The 22,866-nt window shown below is 32.8% G+C and overlaps 1 protein-coding gene across 3 annotated transcripts in view; it reads left to right on the top strand.

Annotated features, from left to right (window-relative positions):
• Positions 1–22,655, top strand: part of IP3K2 (Inositol 1,4,5-triphosphate kinase 2) — a 409,624-nt gene extending 386,969 nt beyond the window's left edge. For all 3 annotated transcript variants that reach the window (XM_081771604.1, XM_081771603.1, XM_081771605.1), the window contains exons 2-8: positions 911–1,013; positions 3,668–3,814; positions 5,860–5,987; positions 9,331–9,413; positions 11,524–11,692; positions 16,755–16,826; positions 21,061–22,655. In XM_081771604.1, coding sequence (XP_081627730.1) covers positions 911–1,013; positions 3,668–3,814; positions 5,860–5,987; positions 9,331–9,413; positions 11,524–11,692; positions 16,755–16,826; positions 21,061–21,429 — 1,071 coding nt within the window. In that variant the 3' untranslated portion in view covers positions 21,430–22,655. The remainder of the gene's footprint in view (positions 1–910; positions 1,014–3,667; positions 3,815–5,859; positions 5,988–9,330; positions 9,414–11,523; positions 11,693–16,754; positions 16,827–21,060) is intronic.
• The last annotated feature ends 211 nt before the right edge of the window (positions 22,656–22,866 follow it).

The raw sequence follows: 22,866 nt of genomic DNA, 5'->3' as shown, positions 1-22,866 counted from the left end.
TTCAGGGAAATTTTCACGCTGACTGACTGACCAACATAAATCCTTTGTTCATCAGAAATAAACCAATACAATAGAATATTTGTGTGTGTGTGCGCGCATCCATTGTTGACGGGTGCATTTCTGTATATTTTTTGTTTAAAAAAAAGTGAAGGAAAAGCAAAAATAAATAGATAAAAAATAAATAAAATAAGTAAATAAAACAAATGTGGTTGGCACTTCTTTTAATATAGCTGAATTAATCTTATCACATAACTTCTGTCATAGGAATTGGACAGTCAAAAAAAAAAAAAAAAAAAAAAAAAAGTAGAGAAAATTTGATAGTAAAAGGGAAAATTTTGTCAGTCGAGGGGAAATTTTAAGGAAACCTACGAATACTGGTCTGACTGACTTTTGCGTTACCCCAGCATTATTCTTTATATACCTTTTTAATTATTATTCGTCATTTAACTTTGATTTCCTTAACAAAATTGTATCACTAAGTGTAGTATTCAAGTAAAATATTTCCTTTTTTTTCATCGTGTGTAGTAAGTAACTTCTGATTTCTATTTATTGATTTAGTAGATAAAATATGTTTCTTTTGTTCAACCTTAATAAGATAAAATATTCGTGTTAAATTTAGAATAGTTTTGCCTTCATATGTTACATCGTGAAAACTCAAGCGTAGATCCTCTTTTAATTACACATTTTTTTTAGTATATGAAATAATATATTTTAAATACGTCATTGCTGATGAAAAAAATATTGCTGAATATTCAAATCACTATAATGTAGAGTTACTTATGTGTGACGATGCGTGGGAAGATGTTGATCTATTACAGTATTCATTTCCGGTTTTTATTTAAAGAATTGCCATTTTATAAATTATTCTAGGTTATACAATCATTCTAATGTTCTTCTTTTTTCGTTCTAGCCCTCTGGTTGGCGGAAGTTACGTAATATCGTTCAATGGACGCCCTTCTTTCAAACTTATAAAAAGCAGCGGTATCCTTGGGTTCAGCTAGCAGGTCACCAAGGTATGATAGATCTCTCGACTTTTATTTATTTATTTATTTTTTCTTGTGCTTAAACTCGATTAAGTCGTCTTATTCTTTCCTGTTATTCATTTTTAGAATATTTCTGCGAAACATTCGCCACTGATTTTTCAAATATAGTATTATATAATACACTGATACTTTTTAAGGTTAATGAAAAAACTGTGAGATTTTGTACATTACAAAACTAAATTTATTTAAATGTTTGGGTTTGTAATGAAGTAAAATAATAGTCAACTGTAAAAAGACTAGTTCCTTGAACTAACATTAGTCCATTCTTATCGTTATATATAGAGTTTCACTGATAACCAGTGGCGGCACTTGAGAGAAGTCACATCGGTAAACTAATAATAAATTCTATTTTTACAACCTAAGGGAAGAAAACTTCTCACAGCTTCAGAAAATAATATACAAGAATTAGTATGTTAGAGAACCTTTCTTCCATCAACTTATAGTGATACATATTTACCAATGTGATTTCTCTTAAGAACCGCCACAGCTAGTAACACATGCCTAAATGACTTACTAATACTGATGCATGTGGCAGTCGGTTGTATGAAAACTGATCCTCAAGATAGGACACACAGTAAATGGAATTGCCCAATTTTTTGATGTCTCAAAGTGGACTGTCTAATGTGTGTCTAAATGCAAAACATAGTCAAGACTATGGTTGCAAAGATATTCTAAATCAGAGGGGTCGCTGATGTGTTTCATGCCGGGTCAAGCAGAATATCTTTGAAAACTTACAGGAATTGCAGCAGTCCGTAAATACAGGTGCATCTGAACCAATTTAGGGAAGAATATTTGCGAAGGGAACTTTCATGCATTTGACATTTAGTTGAGCACCACGAAAGAGACTACTTTTCATGATGGCACATGAAGCTAGACGTCTTCTGTTGGCTGAAGAACACATACACTGGACTGTAGGCAGCTGAACTTTACAGTATGGTCTGACGAACCGCGCTTTGTCTGTATTCCAATGATGTCAGGTGTGGAGTTTACCGAAAGCTCAATGAAACATTTCGCCCAATGTATGGAGGATGTTGTAAGCAGCATAATTTCACATTTTGCCAGAGGATGGCGGGGCAAGATTATCCACTGACGTAAGAGTTTCACGCCTTGTATTAGTATTTTAGTATACAATCTATTAAAAAGCATGTGATTCTCAAACTCAGGGGGGAAAGACAATTGCCTCCCTGTCCACCCTAAATGACACCCCTGGATACTTTGCAATTTGAAGATTTGGTGACCGTGTTGCGTCGGGGTGTTTTTCGTACCATGACTTGGACTCTTATGCATATGAATATGAACCACAGATGTTGATTTGGACATTCTCAGTGACCAGATTTTTCCAGTTCTTCAACATCTTCGCGATGAATGTGCAGTGGGTACTTTCATGGCTGCCTACAGAAGGGGGGAGGGCATTTGCTTTCACCTGGATTCTGCGAAAGGTGTTTCGGTTCTTTGAAATTCATGTCATTAGATTTGGTTACTCACATATTACAGTATTTAATAGAATTATGCAGTGCCAATAATGGTTGTTTTACATGAAATACTGTGTGTAAATCAAAGTGTCTGTATTTTGATACTTCATATGTGTGTTGGTATGTTGCTTCCCCACTTGGAAAAATACGAGCGTTTCTGAGCACTTCCATTTTATATAACAACTGCCATATTTACAGGGGTTGAAACATTTTTATATGGTTTGAGGAACCTTTAGGCACCCTGTCACAACTGGTCTGGCCGGCAAAATTCCCAAATTTAAATCCAGTTGAAAATCTGAGAGAATTTCTAGAAGCGGATGAAACTCTCAACAGTATTCCCATAGTGTATTAGAATTATAAAGTTATGATGAAGCGACTGGATTTAGGTCGATGTAGCATATCTACAATACCTCAGTTAGTTCCATTCAGAATCCAGACGGTCATCAACTTCAGAGGCGATGTTACTCGCTATAAAGTGCGATCTACAAGGATGACTAATTTTTGTCCGGTATGCTTAGTGCTAATTTCACGGGAAAGAATTGTCTCTTACATAATAATGAATTTTAAGTACAGATCTCAAACTTTTATTGCTTGTTGTTCAATGTGATTGACCGAAAGTATTAAGATTTGTTCAAATACAGTAAGTAATACAAATACAGTAATATATTTTTGGTGTTCTTGAAACAGGAGAGTTCCGATTAATCGGGACGTAAGATCACCCTAGTAATATAGGAAATATTACTTTGATTACCTCACTTGTTTGTTTCTACAGTATTTAATAAGGTTTGAAACACGTTATTATCTTTAGATAAGTTTTTTCTTCTTTGCCTCTATACTGTGCTGACGTAAGTTAGTTTTTTTTTATGTACATAATTTATAATTTACCCATCAGAAATAATAATTACTACTACTTGGGAAAACCTGCCGTCTTTCTTGAAACGTTAGATCCACACTTACGTGTTGTTATTGTAAGAATAGCATTAATATTTTCTGTATCAGTTTAGTTTATTTGTAGTCAAATTACTTTAACTTTAAAATGAGGACTTTTTTCCCTTATGTGTAATAGTTGCAAATACAAACTGTTTAGCATTTACATTAAAAATGTGTTATGTATGAAGTTCACTTTTATTTATTTATTTATTTATTTCATAGGTAATTTTAAGGCTGGACCAGATCAAGGAACTATTCTAAAGAAGCGTTGTCCTAAAGAAGAGCAATGTTTCAAAATCCTCATGAAGGACGTTCTAAGGCCGTATGTTCCTGAATACAAAGGCCAAGTGACTGGGGAAGACGGAGATGGTATCCTTTCATTTAGAGATCTAACTAACCACCGTTTCTATTGGGAATGGTTGTAAATTTAAAATTACTACTAAACTGTTGGTAAATTTAATTTAATCTTAACCACTACTTAACGCCACATCAAACTGCTGTTTCACCGTCTGAAATTTGAAGAATTCAAGATTGTAGAGTTTAGTATTATGAAATGAAAGTTAGTTGCGAGAGTGTAGAGAGATTGTTTACAGTTAAAAAATATGTTGTGAACGTGCTCTAATAGCTTAATGAGCACATGACTTATTTCTTAACTGTAAACAAAATCTAAAAAAAAGCTAACTTTTTAATTGGGAGAAGTTATCCGTGCGTTTTTTTTTTTTTTTTTTTTTTTTTTTTTTTTTTTTTTTTTTTTTTTTTTTTAATTTCAGAAAAACCTTCGAAGATATTTCCTAATACTCACATCACAATGACCTTATATTGTGGGTACTGCATTACAGTCTGAGTGTGATACTTTCTTTAAATAAATAAATAAATAAATAAATAAATAAATATATATATATATATCAAAGTTTAATTTTGTGGAAGCAGATTGACTATGAATTTTGGAATCAATAAGAAAACAGTCCGTTATTTTGATTTAAAGCGTATTCCACACGTATGCTAGATTCTCAAAATTGACAGTCTACTTCTTTTAAACGTTCTACCGTATTTTTTTAATATTCTTCAGTTTGATAATTTTCCTTGTTGCAAAGTCCATGGGTTAGAATTCTTGTAAGCATGGTATCTATTACACAGCTTAGTAGATGAGTCAAGTAATTTTGCCACATCCAGTGACGAAGAAATTACAAAGCTCCAAAAGTTGCACTTTCGGTTTCAAACATAAGGCTGCTAAGTAACGTAACGTAAGCTGATCGATGATTCACTTAGGTTTCCATTCACTATGTTTCCCTTCCGTTTGATCTTATTATTCTTTGAAGTTCTTCTTTCAAAAATTCAGACAAAAATTGCAATTCCCTCTTTCTGTATAAAGTTTTGAAGGTGAATACAAAATATAACCACTATAAATTCAATTTGTAGCATTCCAATTCCATTTTTAACAGACTCCACCGGAAACAAATTCCGCTGCTAGAAGTACATCGTGGTTGAACTATGCATTCCAGCATTTGGAAAATGTTAGGCAACTGGTACGGTATTGGTTTAAAAAAAAAAAAAAAAAAAAAAAAGTTAAAAAGAATACTTCTCTCGAAACAACACCTCAGAGAACGTTTTGGATACACTCAGTTTAAACCCGTAAGGCACGCTTCAAGATTCCTTCAATCATAAACTTATATCATCATCTGCATGGTAATCAATTTACATTAAGTTGGTAACTACTGACAATGCTGTACAACACTATGATAATGAACTACGTTGCAGAATCACCTATAATAACGAAAATAAAGAATGAACCAAAATCAAAGCATCGAACACGAGATTCCAAGACGCTTTCTCAGAAACATACGAAAAGATCGAATAAGAAATAAAATCAGGAATTTAGCAAACCAGAAGCGTCCGAGAAAGATTGGAGAAATGTAGGTTACCCTGCTGTGAACATATGCAAAGAAAAACGTTTATACAAGAAGTTTCTGTACGTGAAAACAGCAGGAAAGTGGGCATAAGAAAGATAAAGAAACAGACATGAGGATTAAGAGCAAAATGATTATCAGAGAAAAACATATCAGAAAACACTATTGTAAGTGGTTCTGTATTTTCTTATGCATCCTGTCATGGCTTTCATTGTATTTCCTATCTGAATGGAAGTTCAGATTTGTATTTTCATTTTTTGTGTTGACGTTTCAATGCGTAGAATTCTTCATTTGTTTAATTTTTAGTAAATTACCGTTTTATTGTTCATGACTATACATATTTTTATTTCGCTGTTTGAAGAAAACTAATCGTTAATTTTCGTATGTATTACTAGACACTGATTGATATAATACTGTTAAATATTTGCTTCTCTTGTTTAATTCACGCAGCCAAATGTTGAACTCAATGCACTTCTGTAATTTATTTGCCTTAATTCAAGCTATAAGAATACTTGCAATTGCAAGACTTGTTGGGAGATTTCGTATCACCTTGTGTTATGGACTGTAAAATTGGTGTTCGTACGTACCTGGAAGAAGAATTGGCCAAAGCGAAAGAGAAACCAAAATTGCGAAAGGTAAGCTAACATGTTATTTCCCATTTGATTTCTTTCCAATCTCTTGTAGCATCAATTTGGTTTAAATTCTGTATGGTTTGCTATCACATCAGGAATAATACTTTTTTTTTTTTTTTCCGCCCTTTAACTTTGGAGGAACAAGATGTATAGTTCATTCAAGGAACGTTCAGTACCTCATGTAAACAAATACACGTGGTGATTGTTTAATTTTATTGGTTAAAGAGCCTTGCCGCATCCATGCGGCAGAAGAAAATAGTCCATTGTCAAGTAAGCTGTTTTTCAATGTTTTTGTTGCTTATAAGGCACATTATCAGAAATGCAATTTCCTTACAGTTAAATAACAGAAACAACATTGTATGTAAGAACTAAATTGAATTAATGCAATAAAAGAGAATACGCATGCGTAGAAACTGGGTTTGGCTCACCTTATGCGTGAATCACAGCTTATAATATGGCTCCGTGCGGGGAATATGCAAAACGCCGACAGGTTACAAGCACGTGCTTCTCGAAAGAAGCGGTGACCGATAGCCAATCATCCGATGACTGGCGGAGTAATACCATTCTACAATGTTTACATCAGGATCAGAAGGTTCGTTGAATGAACTTTAGAGTCCTAAATCATCTTGACTTCCATTTACTATCATTAATATCATCAGAAACTTCAGTAGTGTTTTGTTTCGGGAGCTCATGATACATGTTTCAAAAGTTTGTGTGTATTTCTTTGTTCATAGAGAACGAAAAGATAGCTAAGGCAAAATTTCTCTAGTCTATTACTTGGCTTAGAGAGTGTTTGAAAATAACGCAAAAATCTTTGGGTAATGAATCCTCACACGAACACATGAAATATATAATACCGGGTGTATCAAAAATCTGGAGCCATAGGCAAACTCTGTTATGAGTGAGGATATGAAAAAAGAGGAAAGATATTGGAGGTAGTTTTCAGTCTTTTTTTTTTTTTTTTTTTTCAATTGAGTCAGCTGTTTGGACTACACTGGTAAGACGTCCTTTGTTAAAAAGCAACGTTTCCAGTTTAGCAAGCTGTTCGAATGAAGTGCAAAAATAACCTGAGAAATGTGTATATTGCTACGTGAGAGAACCTAGAGCACTTCGTATCCGTTTCTCAACAATTCTGTATTGTTGGTATGGTAAAGGCCCAAGGGAATTCCATTTTTCCTATTTTGACTCATAAGGAGATGGCCTATGGCCCTGGACTTTTGACACACCTTATATATATAATAAAATATTAATTAGGATGATCCTTATTTTTGTCATTTTTGACCTTCTTTGAGTCACATCCCCTAAAATGGTTCAATATCAGACCAAAGGAACCGATGAGAAAAATGAGGTCAATTGAATAATATTAAATGATATCTCAACCGACCTAAAGTTTTAAATCCATTTACAGTACACAGTATTAGGGAAAGGTAGCATATATGTTGGTAACGGTTAGACAGAGTGATATCGTATTTTATATAGAAGTAATGGAAGTAGAACCACATCTATTACTATATGCAGTAGAACCGTCATGGAGGTAATCATGAATTCCGCCATCTTGGATTCAGGTTCAAAATTTTATATAAAGAGGATCATATGACGTATCGTTTCGGGGTAACGTTTCACCTAAGCACACATCTGACGTTAGTTCCAACTTATCTTTAATCATTTAATAGTTATTACTTTCATAATATCTGTTTATAAACTTACAAGTGCCTTCTCAAACTTACAAGATACTTTTGCCTCATATTATATACCGTAAATGCATTAAAAACTTGAGATGGCTTGGGGCGTCATTTAATATTATTCAATTGAGCTATGTTTTCTCCTGGTTTACTTTGGGCCACTGTGGCTGTTTTGGTAGAGCGTTCACCTCTGGTGCATAGGGTCCCTGGTTCGATCCCAGCTCGCGCCAAGTGAACTTTGTGGTGGGCAAACACCGTGTGCGTGGATTTTCTCGGGGTTCTCCCACTTTCTTCATTCCACCATTTTATTCATTTCTCATTATCACCGTCTCCTTTAGCCTAGCCGCATAATAATGGGACGTAAAACTTAGATTTAATTTGTTTTTCTCATGGCTTACTTTGGTCTGATATGGAATCATTTTAATCATTTTAGGGAGTGATGAAAACCTCGGAAATCGAAAATTAAGACTACCCTAATTTTATATATTTTATATATATCATGCAGATTAACGTGGGTATGCACAGATGCTTCCCACCGGAAATTGTAGGAACAATATGAAAAGGATCCCAACTCGAGAACGAAATATTGGATTAATGTAGGGTAAAATAATATACTGGTTTTCAACTTAGATTCCATTTATGTAGCAGTGGATATGAATGAGTGCAGTTTTTAGTTCTTGATCTATTATTTTTCTTTACTAGAATAACTCATTAATTAATTTCTTATCTTGTTTCCGCCCCAGTTTCAGATCCACTGGTACATTAATGAAAACTAGGTGCAAAATAACTATTACATTACTTTACCTGACCTTGATTTGACATCTTTCTCAACTTGTGACACTTTTCATATCGTTCTTACCAATTTTCCACAAGCTATACCTCCGAACTGAGGCATTTGTACTCCTATAATTAGTCAGATTAGGTTTGGTGGGGCCCTTTAAGTATCAAGGTGAATGAAGGTACCCTATATACAGAAATGAAGAAACCAGTGATATTTTAGGAAGCAGACGAGCAGAAGGGGCCCCATTACTTACATCATAGGAGCCTACATAACACGATGCACTGTTGTTACATGTAGATTTTATTATTTTTTTATATTTTTGGAAATGTACATCCAGTTGTTCTCTCTAATTTTTGGGGCCCCCAAGAGAGCGGGGCCCTAAGCTATAGCTTGTTTAGCTTATACGTAAATCCGGCACTGCTCGTAATAAAAATTAATATTTGCGTGTTATATAGTACTATAAAGGATGTTCGAAAATAACGCCAAAATACTTTACAAAATGAATTCTAACTTTGTAAAGGATTATTAAATTCTGTCTTTTTTTTTTTTTTTTTATCATAAATGTAAGTTTGCAGCAAAAGACAATGTCCCTCCATATTTAATATTCTCTTAAAATATCAGATGATTTAAATACTTATTTTAGTAATTTTAAAAGGATAAGCTTTCTTCCACGTATTTAACAAGCATTATTTGAATTAACTCATTCATGACGTTTTTTTTTTTTTTTTTTTTTTTTTTTTTTTTTTTTTTTTTTTTTTTTTTTTTTTTTTTTTTTTAGAGAAAAGTTGTAGACAAAAACATCGATCTCTTTAATGTATTTTTAAATGCTCTTAATATCTCAATTTCTAATCCATTTATATTACTTGAAATTTTGTTTTTCCAGGACATGTATGAGAAAATGATACAAATTGATCCAAGTGCTCCAACAGACGAAGAACACAAACTCAAAGGTGTTACCAAACCAAGGTATAGTTTTTTTAAAAGCAGCAGACTTTTCATTCTGAAATTGTTAATAATGGAATTCAACTCTATACATTAATACATTACATTTTATTTCTGTTATTGATCGTTGAAGATCTAGTTCAACATGTTGGTTACACGTTTGTCTAAAATGTAATGCTTTTATGATATTTATACTAATTTTCCCTTAGTTGAATCTTCTAGTCGTCAAGTACTTTTATCACTATATGTATTATGGAACATACGTTGGTTGGCTAGTTTGCAGTTATTCCTTTTGTTATCGATTTAGGATTTAGATTTCTGGGCTTTCGGCATCTAAGGGCATTTAGCCCTTCACGTTTTTGAGGGATGATATCCCTCGGCGAGCACACAACCTTTTGTTATCGAGTCTGTATAAGACTAAATATATATGAATGCAGGGAAGTAGTGGGAAAGCAAGTGGTTGAAAGTTCATTAATTTAATGTAGGAAAATGATACTAGAAATTGCGAAAGTGATAGAACGAGTGAATCTAAAACCTAACGTTTAGTGTTAGATATTGAATTATCTCATCAATTCTTATCCTTTACGAGTTTATATTTTAATTGATCGGAAACAATTTGTTGTATATAATCAGTTTAAATCGTAAGGTACAAAGTAATTTTTAAAGTAACTGTTAATCTCAAATTTGGATTCATTGATGTTTATGTTGGTATACCCGATGTTTTCATTTAAGTTCAAGTTTGCGAAGTATTTGATGTACGGAAATATGGAAATATGCGAAGGTTATGGTAATATTAAACTTTTTACTCAGATGCAAATATTTCAGAATATTTAATTCAAACTGATATTGATACCTTTCTCAATTGAACCTCTGAAAAATTCCTTCAATTAAATTTACTAAATGCTCTATTAATGACAAAATATCAAAGTTCCTTGTGCTACTGGTTTAAATATTATGATTATAATTGACAATTTGACATTCAGTAATCATACAGTTTAGCAGTCAAATTTCTAAACAATATAGTTTCATTGAAGTCATTGAACATCATTGAGTTTGATCAACGATATGATTAAACTCAATTCCTATTGTAACCTAACGTAATTTGTGTGTAAAGCATTTCTTATAATTGATAATATTACAAAAAAAGTGTCGAGATTTAAAATTAATAGAATTGCATATATACACAACTGTTTAGTGGAGGCACATTCGAGGATTTCAGTTGTAGCATAAACATGTTTTCGTACACGAAATTATAGACGTAAAGTTTCCTATAGTAAAATTCTGCAGCTTAACTCTATTTTAACGTAAAATCTTGTAATACAAGAATATATTTGATAGCTCTTGGAAATACGTTGTAGAAGAACAGAGCATTGTTATAATTTTCCATACGTAAGAACGTGCGTATACATAACTGCGTATCGGTTATACATCCACAACTTGACTGCATCATAAAGGTGGCGGAAACTTCTAAAATGTTATCTTTAATAATTGTTCATAATTACTTTTAATACATGTAATATATTCAATATACTGGTTTTGTTTTTTCATATGCGTTCTTCCTGTATCTTATTATTTTTATTTATTTATCTTTTATTTATTTTTTTTATTTATTTATTAGTCTCTTAATTAACATTTATTTAGCTTGTTGATACGTTTTATTTTCTCATTATCCTTCCTTGAGTGTATGTTACTGTAGATAGCCATGTAAATACCATATATAGTGATATTACAATACAAACTATAAGATTCTTACAGAAGAAAATGCATACATATATTAAAAAAAATAGCAATTCATTGATACTTTGACCGTTATTATCGTTGTCAAGGATTAAACAATATATATATATATATATATATATATATATATATATATAATATTCTTATTGTTATCAGGATAATGTATGGAAATACCAGTAACTGTATTTCATATTTACTTAACTTTAGCTGAAGGTACTGTCTGAAAGATCTGAAGACTTATCGAAAGTAAACAAAAAAAGTATGAAGCATACTAGACCAATAAACATATTCTGATTTCTTATTATTTAGAGAAACTCGTTTAAAAATTACAGTAGAGCTGGATTCGTAGTGTTCTTATATCTTGTGGTTACATTCTTTTTATTTTACTTGATCACAGGTACATGGTTTGGAGAGAGACAATCTCATCGACGGCTACTCTCGGGTTTCGAATAGAGGGAATTAAAAAAGCCGACGGAAAGTCCAGCAAAGACTTCAAAACCACAAAAACGAAAAGCCAAATTTTAGAAGCGTTTCGGGATTTCACCGATGGATACCCACACGCGGTGGTAAGTTTTTTTTTTTTTTCTCTCTCTCGTTTTATTGTTGAGTGCTTGCACCACCTTGGGTGTTTATCCTGTTAATATAGAATGTAAGGGAAAGTTTTTCAAACATGAACGGAGGTTTTGGTGGGTTTTGATTTCGCTGCTTTCTTCAAGTCTGTTTAGATATCACTTAATTTATAAAAAACGCATTTATATGTTACGCATAAAAGTATGAATACTACTTATAATATTACTTGAAATTAAATTGCGTATCATATCATATAATAATTTACAGAGGAGGAGACTTAGAGTTAATAGCAAAATTAAACTACTAAAATTCTCGTTTGGTCAATAGGTTGAGAAATCAAGATGGGTACGTAATCGCTCAACTAACATATTTTTTATTGCAAATAAAAGGCCCCGTCACTTTTATTATGGAAAAGCGCCGTCAATTAAATTCCTTAAATGTTGTGATTTCGATTCTTCACATCTTCCTAAACATATTATAATAGTCACAACTCCCGTAAAGCCCTAATAGTAAGGGCTTAAATTGGGTTTCGTACTAACCAATCTTTTTAACTTCAATATGGCCGTTTCTAATCAAATGTCACTTCTATTTGAAAAGCCATCAAAAATTGAGATTGTTTAAGATGGTTAATTAACTGAGATGGTTAATTATCAAATTATTGGATAATTATATTTAGATGACTGGATGATCTAAAGATGGATTTTTAGATGAGTATATTATTAGATAACCGGATAACGCAGAAGATTGGGAGATTAGATAATAGAACAACTGATAAACTAGCGGTTAGAATGATTGATTTAACGTATAGACGATTGATTGATAATTAAATTGGATAAAAGATAATTAGATAGTTAGATGATTGAAAGATCGGGTGGTAGATAATTGGAAAATAAACGGATTGATGGTGCATGGATGATTAGTAGACAATGAATGATAGAATGATCAGGTAATGGAGTTTGATCAAATGGTTGATGATTGCGTGATAAATGGATGGTTGATGAGTAATTAGATGATCGAATAATTGAACCATCGAATGGATAGATAATGAACGACGGATGATTGGTACTGAATGATGGTTTATGGATGATTGGAAGATCTAATAGTAAATGGTGTTAATGAATAAGTGGATGATGCTGATGGTTGAAATGAGATGGAATGATCGCGAAATCGGTCGATAGAATAAACACATAGTACACACTTTTTACTGTTTGAATTATTGAATTAGTGAATGATTCAAGGGTTGGGTTTCTATTGTGTGGTCTCTACCTAAAAACATCCTCCTTGCAGTTTTTAATACACATTTTATTACACATATTACATGAAATAAACGAAAAATGATTATTTAGGTGTACCAACAAACATAATAAAAAATAAACACATTTTTCGTTTAGCTATCTCTTTACATTTGTTTAGGTGTTCTTTACGTTTGTTTCTATACAAGCAAATACTTGATTTTAGGAACGACATATTCGCTTTAGAGCATCTACAATAAGTTAATCACTATGAGAATCCCATAAGAGCTTTCCCGGGCCTATGCCCATTATAACTTGCGTTCAGAAAGATGTGAAGAATCGAAATATCACATATTTAAGCTATTTCACGGAAGCCGCTATTCCATAAGAAAAATGCGGAGTTCTTTGAAGTAATTCGGTGTTTGTTGTGGAAAAACATTATTTCGCATGCAGCTCCATTGAAGCTTTGAAACTGAGTATAACTTAAATAAATAAATAAAGCATTTATTATTACTAATCTGTTTTGGCTTTGGAAATATGTCAGTCTTCATTAGTCGCATTATTATTACTCAGATAATATGTCTGATGAAGGCAATATATCATTGCCCACATTTGTCACATTATTATTATTATTATTATTATTATTCAGATAATGTGTCTGATGAAAACGATATATCATTGCCTTCATTTGTCACATCATTATTACTCAGATAATATATCTGATGAAAACAATACATCGTGCCTTCATTAGTCACAGGATTATTACTCAGATGATGTGCCTGATGAAGATAATGATGTAATGTCGAAACTATAATACAGTTTAGTAATAATAAATGTTTGCTTTGGTTAGATTTTATTTTAGCATTTCCAAGTAAATATTTTGATTCCATAACTCGTTGAATGTGAATAAATATCAGTAAGGGTGCTCCTTGAACTATTTATTTATTTATTTGTTTATTTATTTATTTATGCCTTCAACAAAGTAAATAACTCCAATTAAAGAAGGCTTACAAATAATGCTTACATAATTTAGATATATATCAATAAGGAATATAATAAAATGCTATTTATCCATAGTAAAAGAAAAAATATATATAAAATGATAAAACCAAGTAATCGAAAGAAACAGTCTCAATAAATCGCTACATACATACAAAAATATATCATTCAGTAATCTAGTGAACTAATATTCATGTCGGAGAATTTATATTTTTGCTAAAGCATTCAATACTATATTCATACCATTAGCGATTTGAATTTTTAATTATTGATTTTATAATTTTTATGAACGCTATAAAGGGAATTCCTAAATCCAAAACTGGATTTTTCACTGATAGCTCATTATATAATTTGCACAAACGTACTGAAGGAGAGTTCTTGATTTTTATCATTTCTTGGAATCATCATAGTTAAATGAAACTAGGACTGAATTAAGAAAAATAGTTGCAATGTATGTTTCTGACGAAATTGTGATGTTAAAAAGACAACTTAAGTTAGCGAAAAACTAGATCGTAAATACAGGGTGACCACAAAGTCCCGTTATCCGTTGATAAGTGCTAATGCAAGTTTTCCCATTACATTATTATTTGATTTCAGCATGTGCTCCATTATGCCCTCGCCGTACGCGAATATCTTACGGAAGTCTGTCCTGGGTGTTGGATTTGTCGTGGTAGTGTGGATCTGCCCGGGCCACTTTCCTGGCCACCACGAAATCCAAACCTCACCACCTATGACAATGTGCTATGGGGACTCATAAAGGGCATCGTTGCACAAAACCGTTACTATACCACTGCCGAACTGACAGAAGCTATGAAACAAGCTTTCTTTCAAGTTACACCTGCAATGCACCGCAAAATATCGCACAGAACTTGGAGGCGTATTATCCTTTGTTATAAGAATGATGGTCGACAGACTGATTTTTTGGACATTTAATGTTTCCTATCTCAATAAAACTTATCGAAGGCATTGTGGTTCATGTTATTCAGTTCTTTCCGTGTATTTATTTACGTACATTTAGTGGTTTATTTTATTTATTTTCAGGGGTACAGGACTTTGTGGCCGCTCTATATAGTCAGCGCTAAAGTGCTGCTTTATTTCATTCATGCACTTTTGTCGAGAAGTATGTAAACCAACAACCCAATTTGAGCTTTAGAATTAAGTTATGGGAAAGAATCAGTAAAACAAAGTGTGAAAATAATTTGAAATAGTAGCAAAAGTAACACAACGTTTAAAAGTATAGAAATAATATATTGTGTGTATTCAGAATTAGTATTAATACTAGTAATTTATTGCTATTATTCAGTTAATGATTGTAAAAAAAATACATTTTTCATTTTAGTACCTTTAGGTGGTAAAACGACAGATTAGGAAAAAAAAAAAATAAGTTTGCAATTAGTTCAATATTCATTCCCTTAATTCAGTATTTGTGGACTGACGTTCGTTCAAAGTTGCGTATAATGTTTCTTCTTCTTCTTTTTTTTTTAAAAAACTATTCGTAGTTTCACTTAGACCTGACGTTGGTAATAAATATGTGTCTCTTATTCAAAATAAATAAATAAAATTGTCTGTTTCAGTAGATTTTATAAAGGTAACAAAGAAAGTTCTGTCGCTTTTTCACCCACCGCCTTCGAACATCGATATGTCACTCAAGACGTTCATGGAATCCCCGTCAGCATCGACGACCTTCTGGCAACGTTCTGGAATGCCATGGATTTCATCACGGTAGACCTTGGTGGGCCGTAAAGCGAAGAAGGTATCAAGTGCATTTTGCATCTCTAGTAGAGATTTGAACAAGCGTTCTCGAAGGTTATTGTCCAAGGAATGGAACAGGTTATAATCGAACGGTGCAATAGTTGGGGAGTATGGCGGATGCAATAGTGCACAGTTGCATTGATGCTCTGACCAGCTGGTAGCAGTCCCCAATGCACGATGCCGCGAGCAGTCCACCAAACATACATGAGGACCTTCTTCTGGTGCAGTGCTGGTTTCGGCTGTTTTTAGAACCGATTCATGGGATGCTAACCAATGATGACGTCACCGTGGAGCTTCGTACAGGACCCACTTCTCATCACATGTCAACACCCTGTCCAGACATAGCTCCCTTCGTAGACGAGACAACAAAGAAACACAGGTGTCTGCTCGCGTTGCCTTCTGGCTCGGAGCCAAATCATGTGGGGTCCCTAGTAGTGCTTCCCTAGTTAATGGGGTGGTGCCGAATGGTTTCTCCATTCCCACTGAATTGAGTCCCAGTTTCTTACCTGTCTAGCCACTATTTGCCTCAATTACTGCCTGAAGATCTGCATTTAATACATATGTTGATTTTTTTCGGCACGTGGTGCATCTTCGAGTGTTTTGTCACCGTCATTAAACTTGTTTAACCACCGCTGCACTGTCTCCGTAGTCACGACACCCTCACCAAAGGCCTGGCATATCTACTGCCCCGCTGCAGCGACGTTTAAACCCAGTAAACACGTCCTTATGGCGCTCTATGGATGTCCCATGTCCACTCTGTTCTTACGCAAGTTCACGGTGTAACTGAACTGCCACAACCAGGGGTAATATGTTGAATTACCCACACCAGCAACTGACCTTCGCCGTATCTCCATTCGCATTTAACTCGCGGTGTGAGGGCCAATTGAAGACAGGCCTCCACAAAAAGTCACAGAACTTTCTTGGTTACCTTTATATAAAATATTCTGTATTATTATTATTATTATTATTATTACTATTTAGTATTCAGTAATCAGTTAGTCGTAATGATGCTTGTATTGCTTGCATTCACTTTTAGATATACCAATTCATCTTATATTGTTTGTCTTTTTTACAGCCGAAATATATTCAAAGGTTAAAAGCCATAAAAGCAACGCTGGAAGTGTCAGATTTTTTTACTTCCCACGAGGTATGTATGACTTGCTTAATTCATTTCGTACTTTAACCTAAATCAGTAAACTTTGCCATAGTAACAGCCTGATAGCTGTAACGCGTGCTTATGCACGTGAACTCAGGTTCACGACGCTCCTAGGAGTAGAACGTCTAGCGTAAAAGCAGAGTACTGGGTCGGATCCCACTTTAATAGTTGGTTCTATTTTTCATAAGTTCGATGTTTCCATAAGGATGTAGAACAAAAATTACAAAACTTATCTAAATCGGTGGAAGAGGACTAAGTTAATTAATTATATATTTCGTACTTGAGGTAATTTGGAAGTTAATTTAATATTTCTTGTTCTATTATCTGTCCTTTGGAAGAATGAGGGGATATTGTTTTTAGGTTTGAAACTACTAGAATCGTAATTAGCACATGATACTGTTATGGTAACTTACGTAGATCTTCAATCATTCATTCATACGTAGATTTCGTTAATATACCAGTATTTAGTTCTATTTTGAAAGATAAATCATTCACGTTGCCGCAGATTATTTCTTGGTTGTTTCAGATAAATTACTCTTTAGTTAGAGTAACAAATTTAGCAATGTTCAATAACTGATTGATTCTACACAATAGGGTCGGGTTTGCACTGCATTTATGTTCAAACTTCACCACCTCTCTTTCATTGGAAAAACTCTTTACTTGTCTTCGTAGGTAGAATATATTATGTTAACTTGCAGGAAAAATATGTGTCTATATTTGCTAGCTTATCTAAGGCCGTAATCTACAATTCTATTAAAGTTTTATATTATATTGTATGTAATATGTAGGGTGAACAATTTATCTTGATCATCCGCTATAATGATGAAATCAAAAGAGAGAGAATAGCGAAACTTTGCACGAAGCAACTATAAGAAGGGGGACATATCTGCATGTATTAAATAGAAACATCCAATAAACAGTGTTGTCAACCCAATATAAAGTTTGTTTTCAAATGGCACTACGCCAGATTATTACATATTTTAAATCAACATGTCAAACGAAAACTTGAAATAACACTTTTATTATACAGTGTTCCAAACTAAGAATGCTGTAGTATCACAAACATCCAAAGTTTGGAAGCCTCTTATCACACGTACAACATAACGGAAGTGGACAGGATAATGCACATCGACAGTACCTTAGAGTTGCATACCATGTTCATGGTATGACTTGTTTCGAATGAATAGGAACGAAAATATCAGGGTTTGAAAATTTGTATTTTCTTTAATAGTTTTATTTCGAAAAGAATGCTTAGATAAGTATCATATCTAGTTACCTGTATGGTTTGCAATGAACGTACAAATTATTTTTACCGTTAACAGTACGTCGATATATCAAACCGTTCCGTTCCGTAATAAACATTGCTGAAGCTTACAGCACTGCTTAAGTCATGCGAGAACTTGTAATTACAACTACTAAAAGCTACTGTAATAATGCTATAAAAGAGAAAGGAAACAACAATCATTTTAAATATTTTTCATAAATACGCCATTTTCAACAGTGTTAAGAACTTTATCAATGTTTATTATATTTTGGTTTGAGATATCGAAGTGCTATAAACGGCAAAATAATTTGTACGTTCATTGCAAACAATATATGACACTAGATATGATAATTAATCTAAGCATTTTTTCGAAATAAAGCTCTTAATGAAAATTCAAATTATCAAACCTGGTAACTTCGTTCCTATTCATTCGAAACAAGTCATACCATGACCATGATATCCAAACGCTAAGGTACTGTCGATGTGCATTATCCTGTTTACCTGTGTTATGTTGTGCGTGTGATAGAAGCTTCCAAACTTTGAATGTTTGTGATAAATAACATCCTTAGTTTGGCAACACTGTATAAGAAGTGGTATTTTAAGTTTTCGTTTGACATGTTGTTTTGAAATACGTAATAATCTGGCGTAGTGTCATTTGAAAACACATGACTTTTTATTGGGTTGGCAACACTGTTTATTGGGTGTTTGTTTAATACATGCAGATATATCCCCCTTCTTATAGTTGCTTCGTGCAAAGTTTCGCTATTCTCTCTCTCTCTCTTTTAGTTTCGCTGTTATCACGGATGTTCAAGATAAATTGTCCACTCTGTATATATATCTTCAAAGATGAGAAGTATAGCAATCGATAGATCTTGTGAATCCCCATGAGCAGTTTTCAAGTAAAAACTTTTTTTTTTTTTTGTAAACCTGAAAATTGATGTAAAATAACCCTGCCAGCTATTTACATAAGTCTGAGACTAAAGTTTCCCCTTATCAAGCTTTTTTTTTATGGCACTAACAGATAACAGTACGCAGTATGATTAATGAGATATAATAAAAAATATATTATTAACTGGTAAACTTGAGTTTTTGTTTATGTGAGTTACTTGAAGGTAAATTCTTTGCGTAGGTTCGAGCAAATAAGGATACGAGTTTATGGCGCTAAAAGCTGTATCGTTTGTTGGTAATACTAGTAATATTAATTGAAGTTTTTATTTTACTAAAACATATTGTATACTTATTTGAATACTTGATATTCTACAGAAACAGATTGTTTATTTGCATACTTGATATAAAAAAAATACATTATTAGCAAGAAGATTATATTTGTTGTTGTTTAGTAAGTACATACTCCTAAAATCGACACAATACTATTTGGCATAATAGGATGAAATTTTACAAAATATCTAGATATGAATTGAGATATTCCTGGTTGTAAGGACGAAACTCAACAAAAGTTACGTGCAGTTTGAATAATCGGAACAAAACATTTGTGTGTTCTAGTAGTAAAACCAAATACTCTGTGCAGCTAGTTATCCTGCCTTATATATATATTATCTTATTAACAAAAGTTAAAAAAAAAAAAAGAATAAGGACTTAGGGTTTTTTTTTTTTTTTTTGAGGGGGTGAGGAAGGGCGGTTAAATGAATACATAGGACTAAGACTAAAAGTGCTGGGTGCAAGTGAACCACTTTCCTAATATCTATATAAACTTTAGCTCTCAACCTTAAGAAAGGAACTCGATGCTTTTAGCTTTAGCCCTATTTCTTCATTTTACCCAATTAAATAAATGAATAATATTTATAAAGCCTTCTTTCTAGTGCATTTTATAAATGTATTAATACATTGTTATTGTAAAAAAAATATGGTTATGTCTTTCTATTTTTTTCTTCCCCTGCCTGTCTGATGAAGCTTTTACGTGAATAACAAAATGTTTTCACTATTTTCTGGTAAGAATATATATACCAAAACACTGTGTAACATGATTGAAATATAAATAAAATTGTTCTTGTTTCGAGTGGGAGAAATCAGTCCTATTACTCAAAATAGACAGATGCACCTATACACTACAAAAGATGTATTAAAATTTCTTCCGATATAAATGACTATCATAAAGGAAGAAATTGATGCGATCAGTTTGATCCACTTTTTCATGTACAAAAGTTCAAAGTAAATCATTTTATTTTAAGAAAAAGAGTTATGCTTAACTATTATTATTTTAAGTATTACTGTCTACAAAGTGGACACTTTCCAATATCTAGGATCAACATTAAGAGGCCAAAGCAGTATCCACAAAGAAATTAAATGTCAACAGAAACTAGGTACTTCGTATTATTGTTTAGTCCAAACTCTCGTGAATTCTGTCAAAGAATTCGAAGCTTAAAACTCGTAAAATGATAATTATACTTGTTGTGCTGTATGATCACGAAACACAGTCGCTTAGTTTGAGGAAAGTATATAGGCTGTAAGTATTTGAAAAGAAAATCCTGAAGGAAATATTCGGACCCAAGAAGGACGGGAATGGGAAAGGGTGGAAATTTTATAATGAGAACTGCATAATTTATACTATTTATTTAACATTGTTCGTGTAATTAAGTTTAGGAGACTCAGGGGGCAGGTTATGTAGGGAAGAAAGTAGGAACGCTTTCAAAATTTTAACTGAAAAACCAATCGGAAAAGAGCATTAGAAAGACCTAGCTGTAGATGTGAAGACAATATTAAGATAAATCTCGCAAAAATAGGAATATAAAGTAGAAATTGGATCCAGTTGGAAAAGGATATAGAAATCAGTGTAGAACTTCTGTGAACTAGGCATTGAATTTTAGGTCCATACGCCATAGGACTGTTCTTTTAAATGGGTTTATCAATTTAGAAGTTGCAAATGAAAGAATAACCACTTTTAATCCTAATCATACATGCAAATATGTTGATTTTACCTGTGATTTCTTTATTTCTTTGTAGGTGATCGGAAGCTCCCTATTGTTCGTACATGACAAAACCAATGCCAATGTTTGGTTAATAGATTTTGCGAAGACACTGCGACTCCCTAATGGAACGAAGATCGACCACTCATCCAAATGGGTGGTTGGTAACCATGAAGACGGATATCTAATTGGCATGAATCATCTCATTGAAATCTTCGAGGATATGGCTACCTTAGGCACCACTTCTACTACTACTACCACATCATCATCTGGTGAAGAGAGAGTTGAATCTTCATCCGCACCAGACATGAGGGAAACAAAGCCACAGACACATATAGGTGGTGAAAGCGTACAAGAAAACGGAAGAAGAAGAGATGAGAAAATCAGCTGTAAAGATGAAACTTGATCGAATTATACTCAAATGTACTTGTGTTTTATGTGCTTAGTATAGTTATATATACATTTATAAAAGAACACACGTATTTTTGTCTTACAAATAGTATTGTTTTGCGTTATATTTAAAAGAAAACTTAAAGAACAATGCCGTTGTTGTATTCTGCTTCGCTGCAACCGAAGAATTGTCGTCATAAAAGAAAAAAAGACCAGTTTATTATGCTAGAATTATTATTTTTAGTTAGTTTCCTTCAACTACTACTACTACCACTACTACTATTACTAGCACGACCATCATTGCTATTACCACCAGCACCAGTTTGATCTGATGAAGGGCCAGTACAAACAAAGTAAAGAGAAACTGTGTAAGTGTTCAAGTGTTCTTTATTTATGTGTATCGCAACGCGAAAAAGACATTGTAACAGTTTGATCAAGCACAATGAATAAAACAAAAAAGAAAGGAGAAGAGCGGACGTTGGACTTTGATAACGAAAAGAATGTATTTATTTGTGAATAACAAGAATGAGTTTGTGGGTTTAAGAAAACCTACGAAAATCTGCCATTGCTTGTGTAAGATGAGGGAACTGTCTCTATCTTTCATGTCTCAGGTACAAAGAACAATATTATTATTATATTATTATTATTAACTACTACATATACATATATATATTTCTTTCTTGCTATTTTTTATTAAAATAAGTAGAATGTTGAAAACAAAATACTTGACATACAAACTAGACAAATCTTTTTGTGTATTTTTTATGCAAAGAGAAGCTTGGACTTCAAGAAATAAAAACACATATTACATACCAAAGTAAATAATACTAATTAAAAAAATGAAAACATATTGTCATAGGCATACATAATTGTGGAAAGCAGTATTGATAAATGTCCCGTTTGTGCTAAAAAATATGATAATAAAAATTAACTAATGTTGCAAAGACATTTCGTATATAAAAGAATGCAGCCATTAGTGTGGTGCTTGGAAACTTCCAACTACCTAAACTGTAAGTGATAAAAGTGAAACTACATCAACAGTGACAGTTAGGTGAAAGATAATATATATATACCCTACGGGGTATGTGCCACTTCTTTTTTTTTTTTTTTTTTTTTTAATTTGTGAATGAATATGTGTTAGTCTCCATTTACATGTATTTAGCAACAAAAAGTGTTATGTTCTGTATATTCACAGTATGTTCTTGTGATTTATCTTTCTCCATAAATGTTTCCATCATTAAAGGTGTATTTTTCTTATTCCCTCCCATTCTGTATTTTCTCATGTAAAACATTGTTCTGTAAAATTCGGACTTCGAGAATCTTAACAGAAATCTCATCAGCGTTGAAAAGAAACACGATTTTTTAAAATTTAAAAAGTCCTTTTTGTTTTTCTTTTTAAAATGTGAATCGATTTTCATTTATTTATTTATTGAACAAATTCCCAGATACAGCA

The sequence above is a fragment of the Thermobia domestica genome, chromosome 9, assembly GCF_964235325.1.
Source record: "Thermobia domestica chromosome 9, izTheDome1.hap1.1, whole genome shotgun sequence".
NCBI lineage: Eukaryota > Metazoa > Arthropoda > Insecta > Zygentoma > Lepismatidae > Thermobia > Thermobia domestica.
The sequence above is the reverse complement of the archived record's forward strand: the minus strand, read 5'-3'. Positions and strand labels throughout refer to the sequence as shown.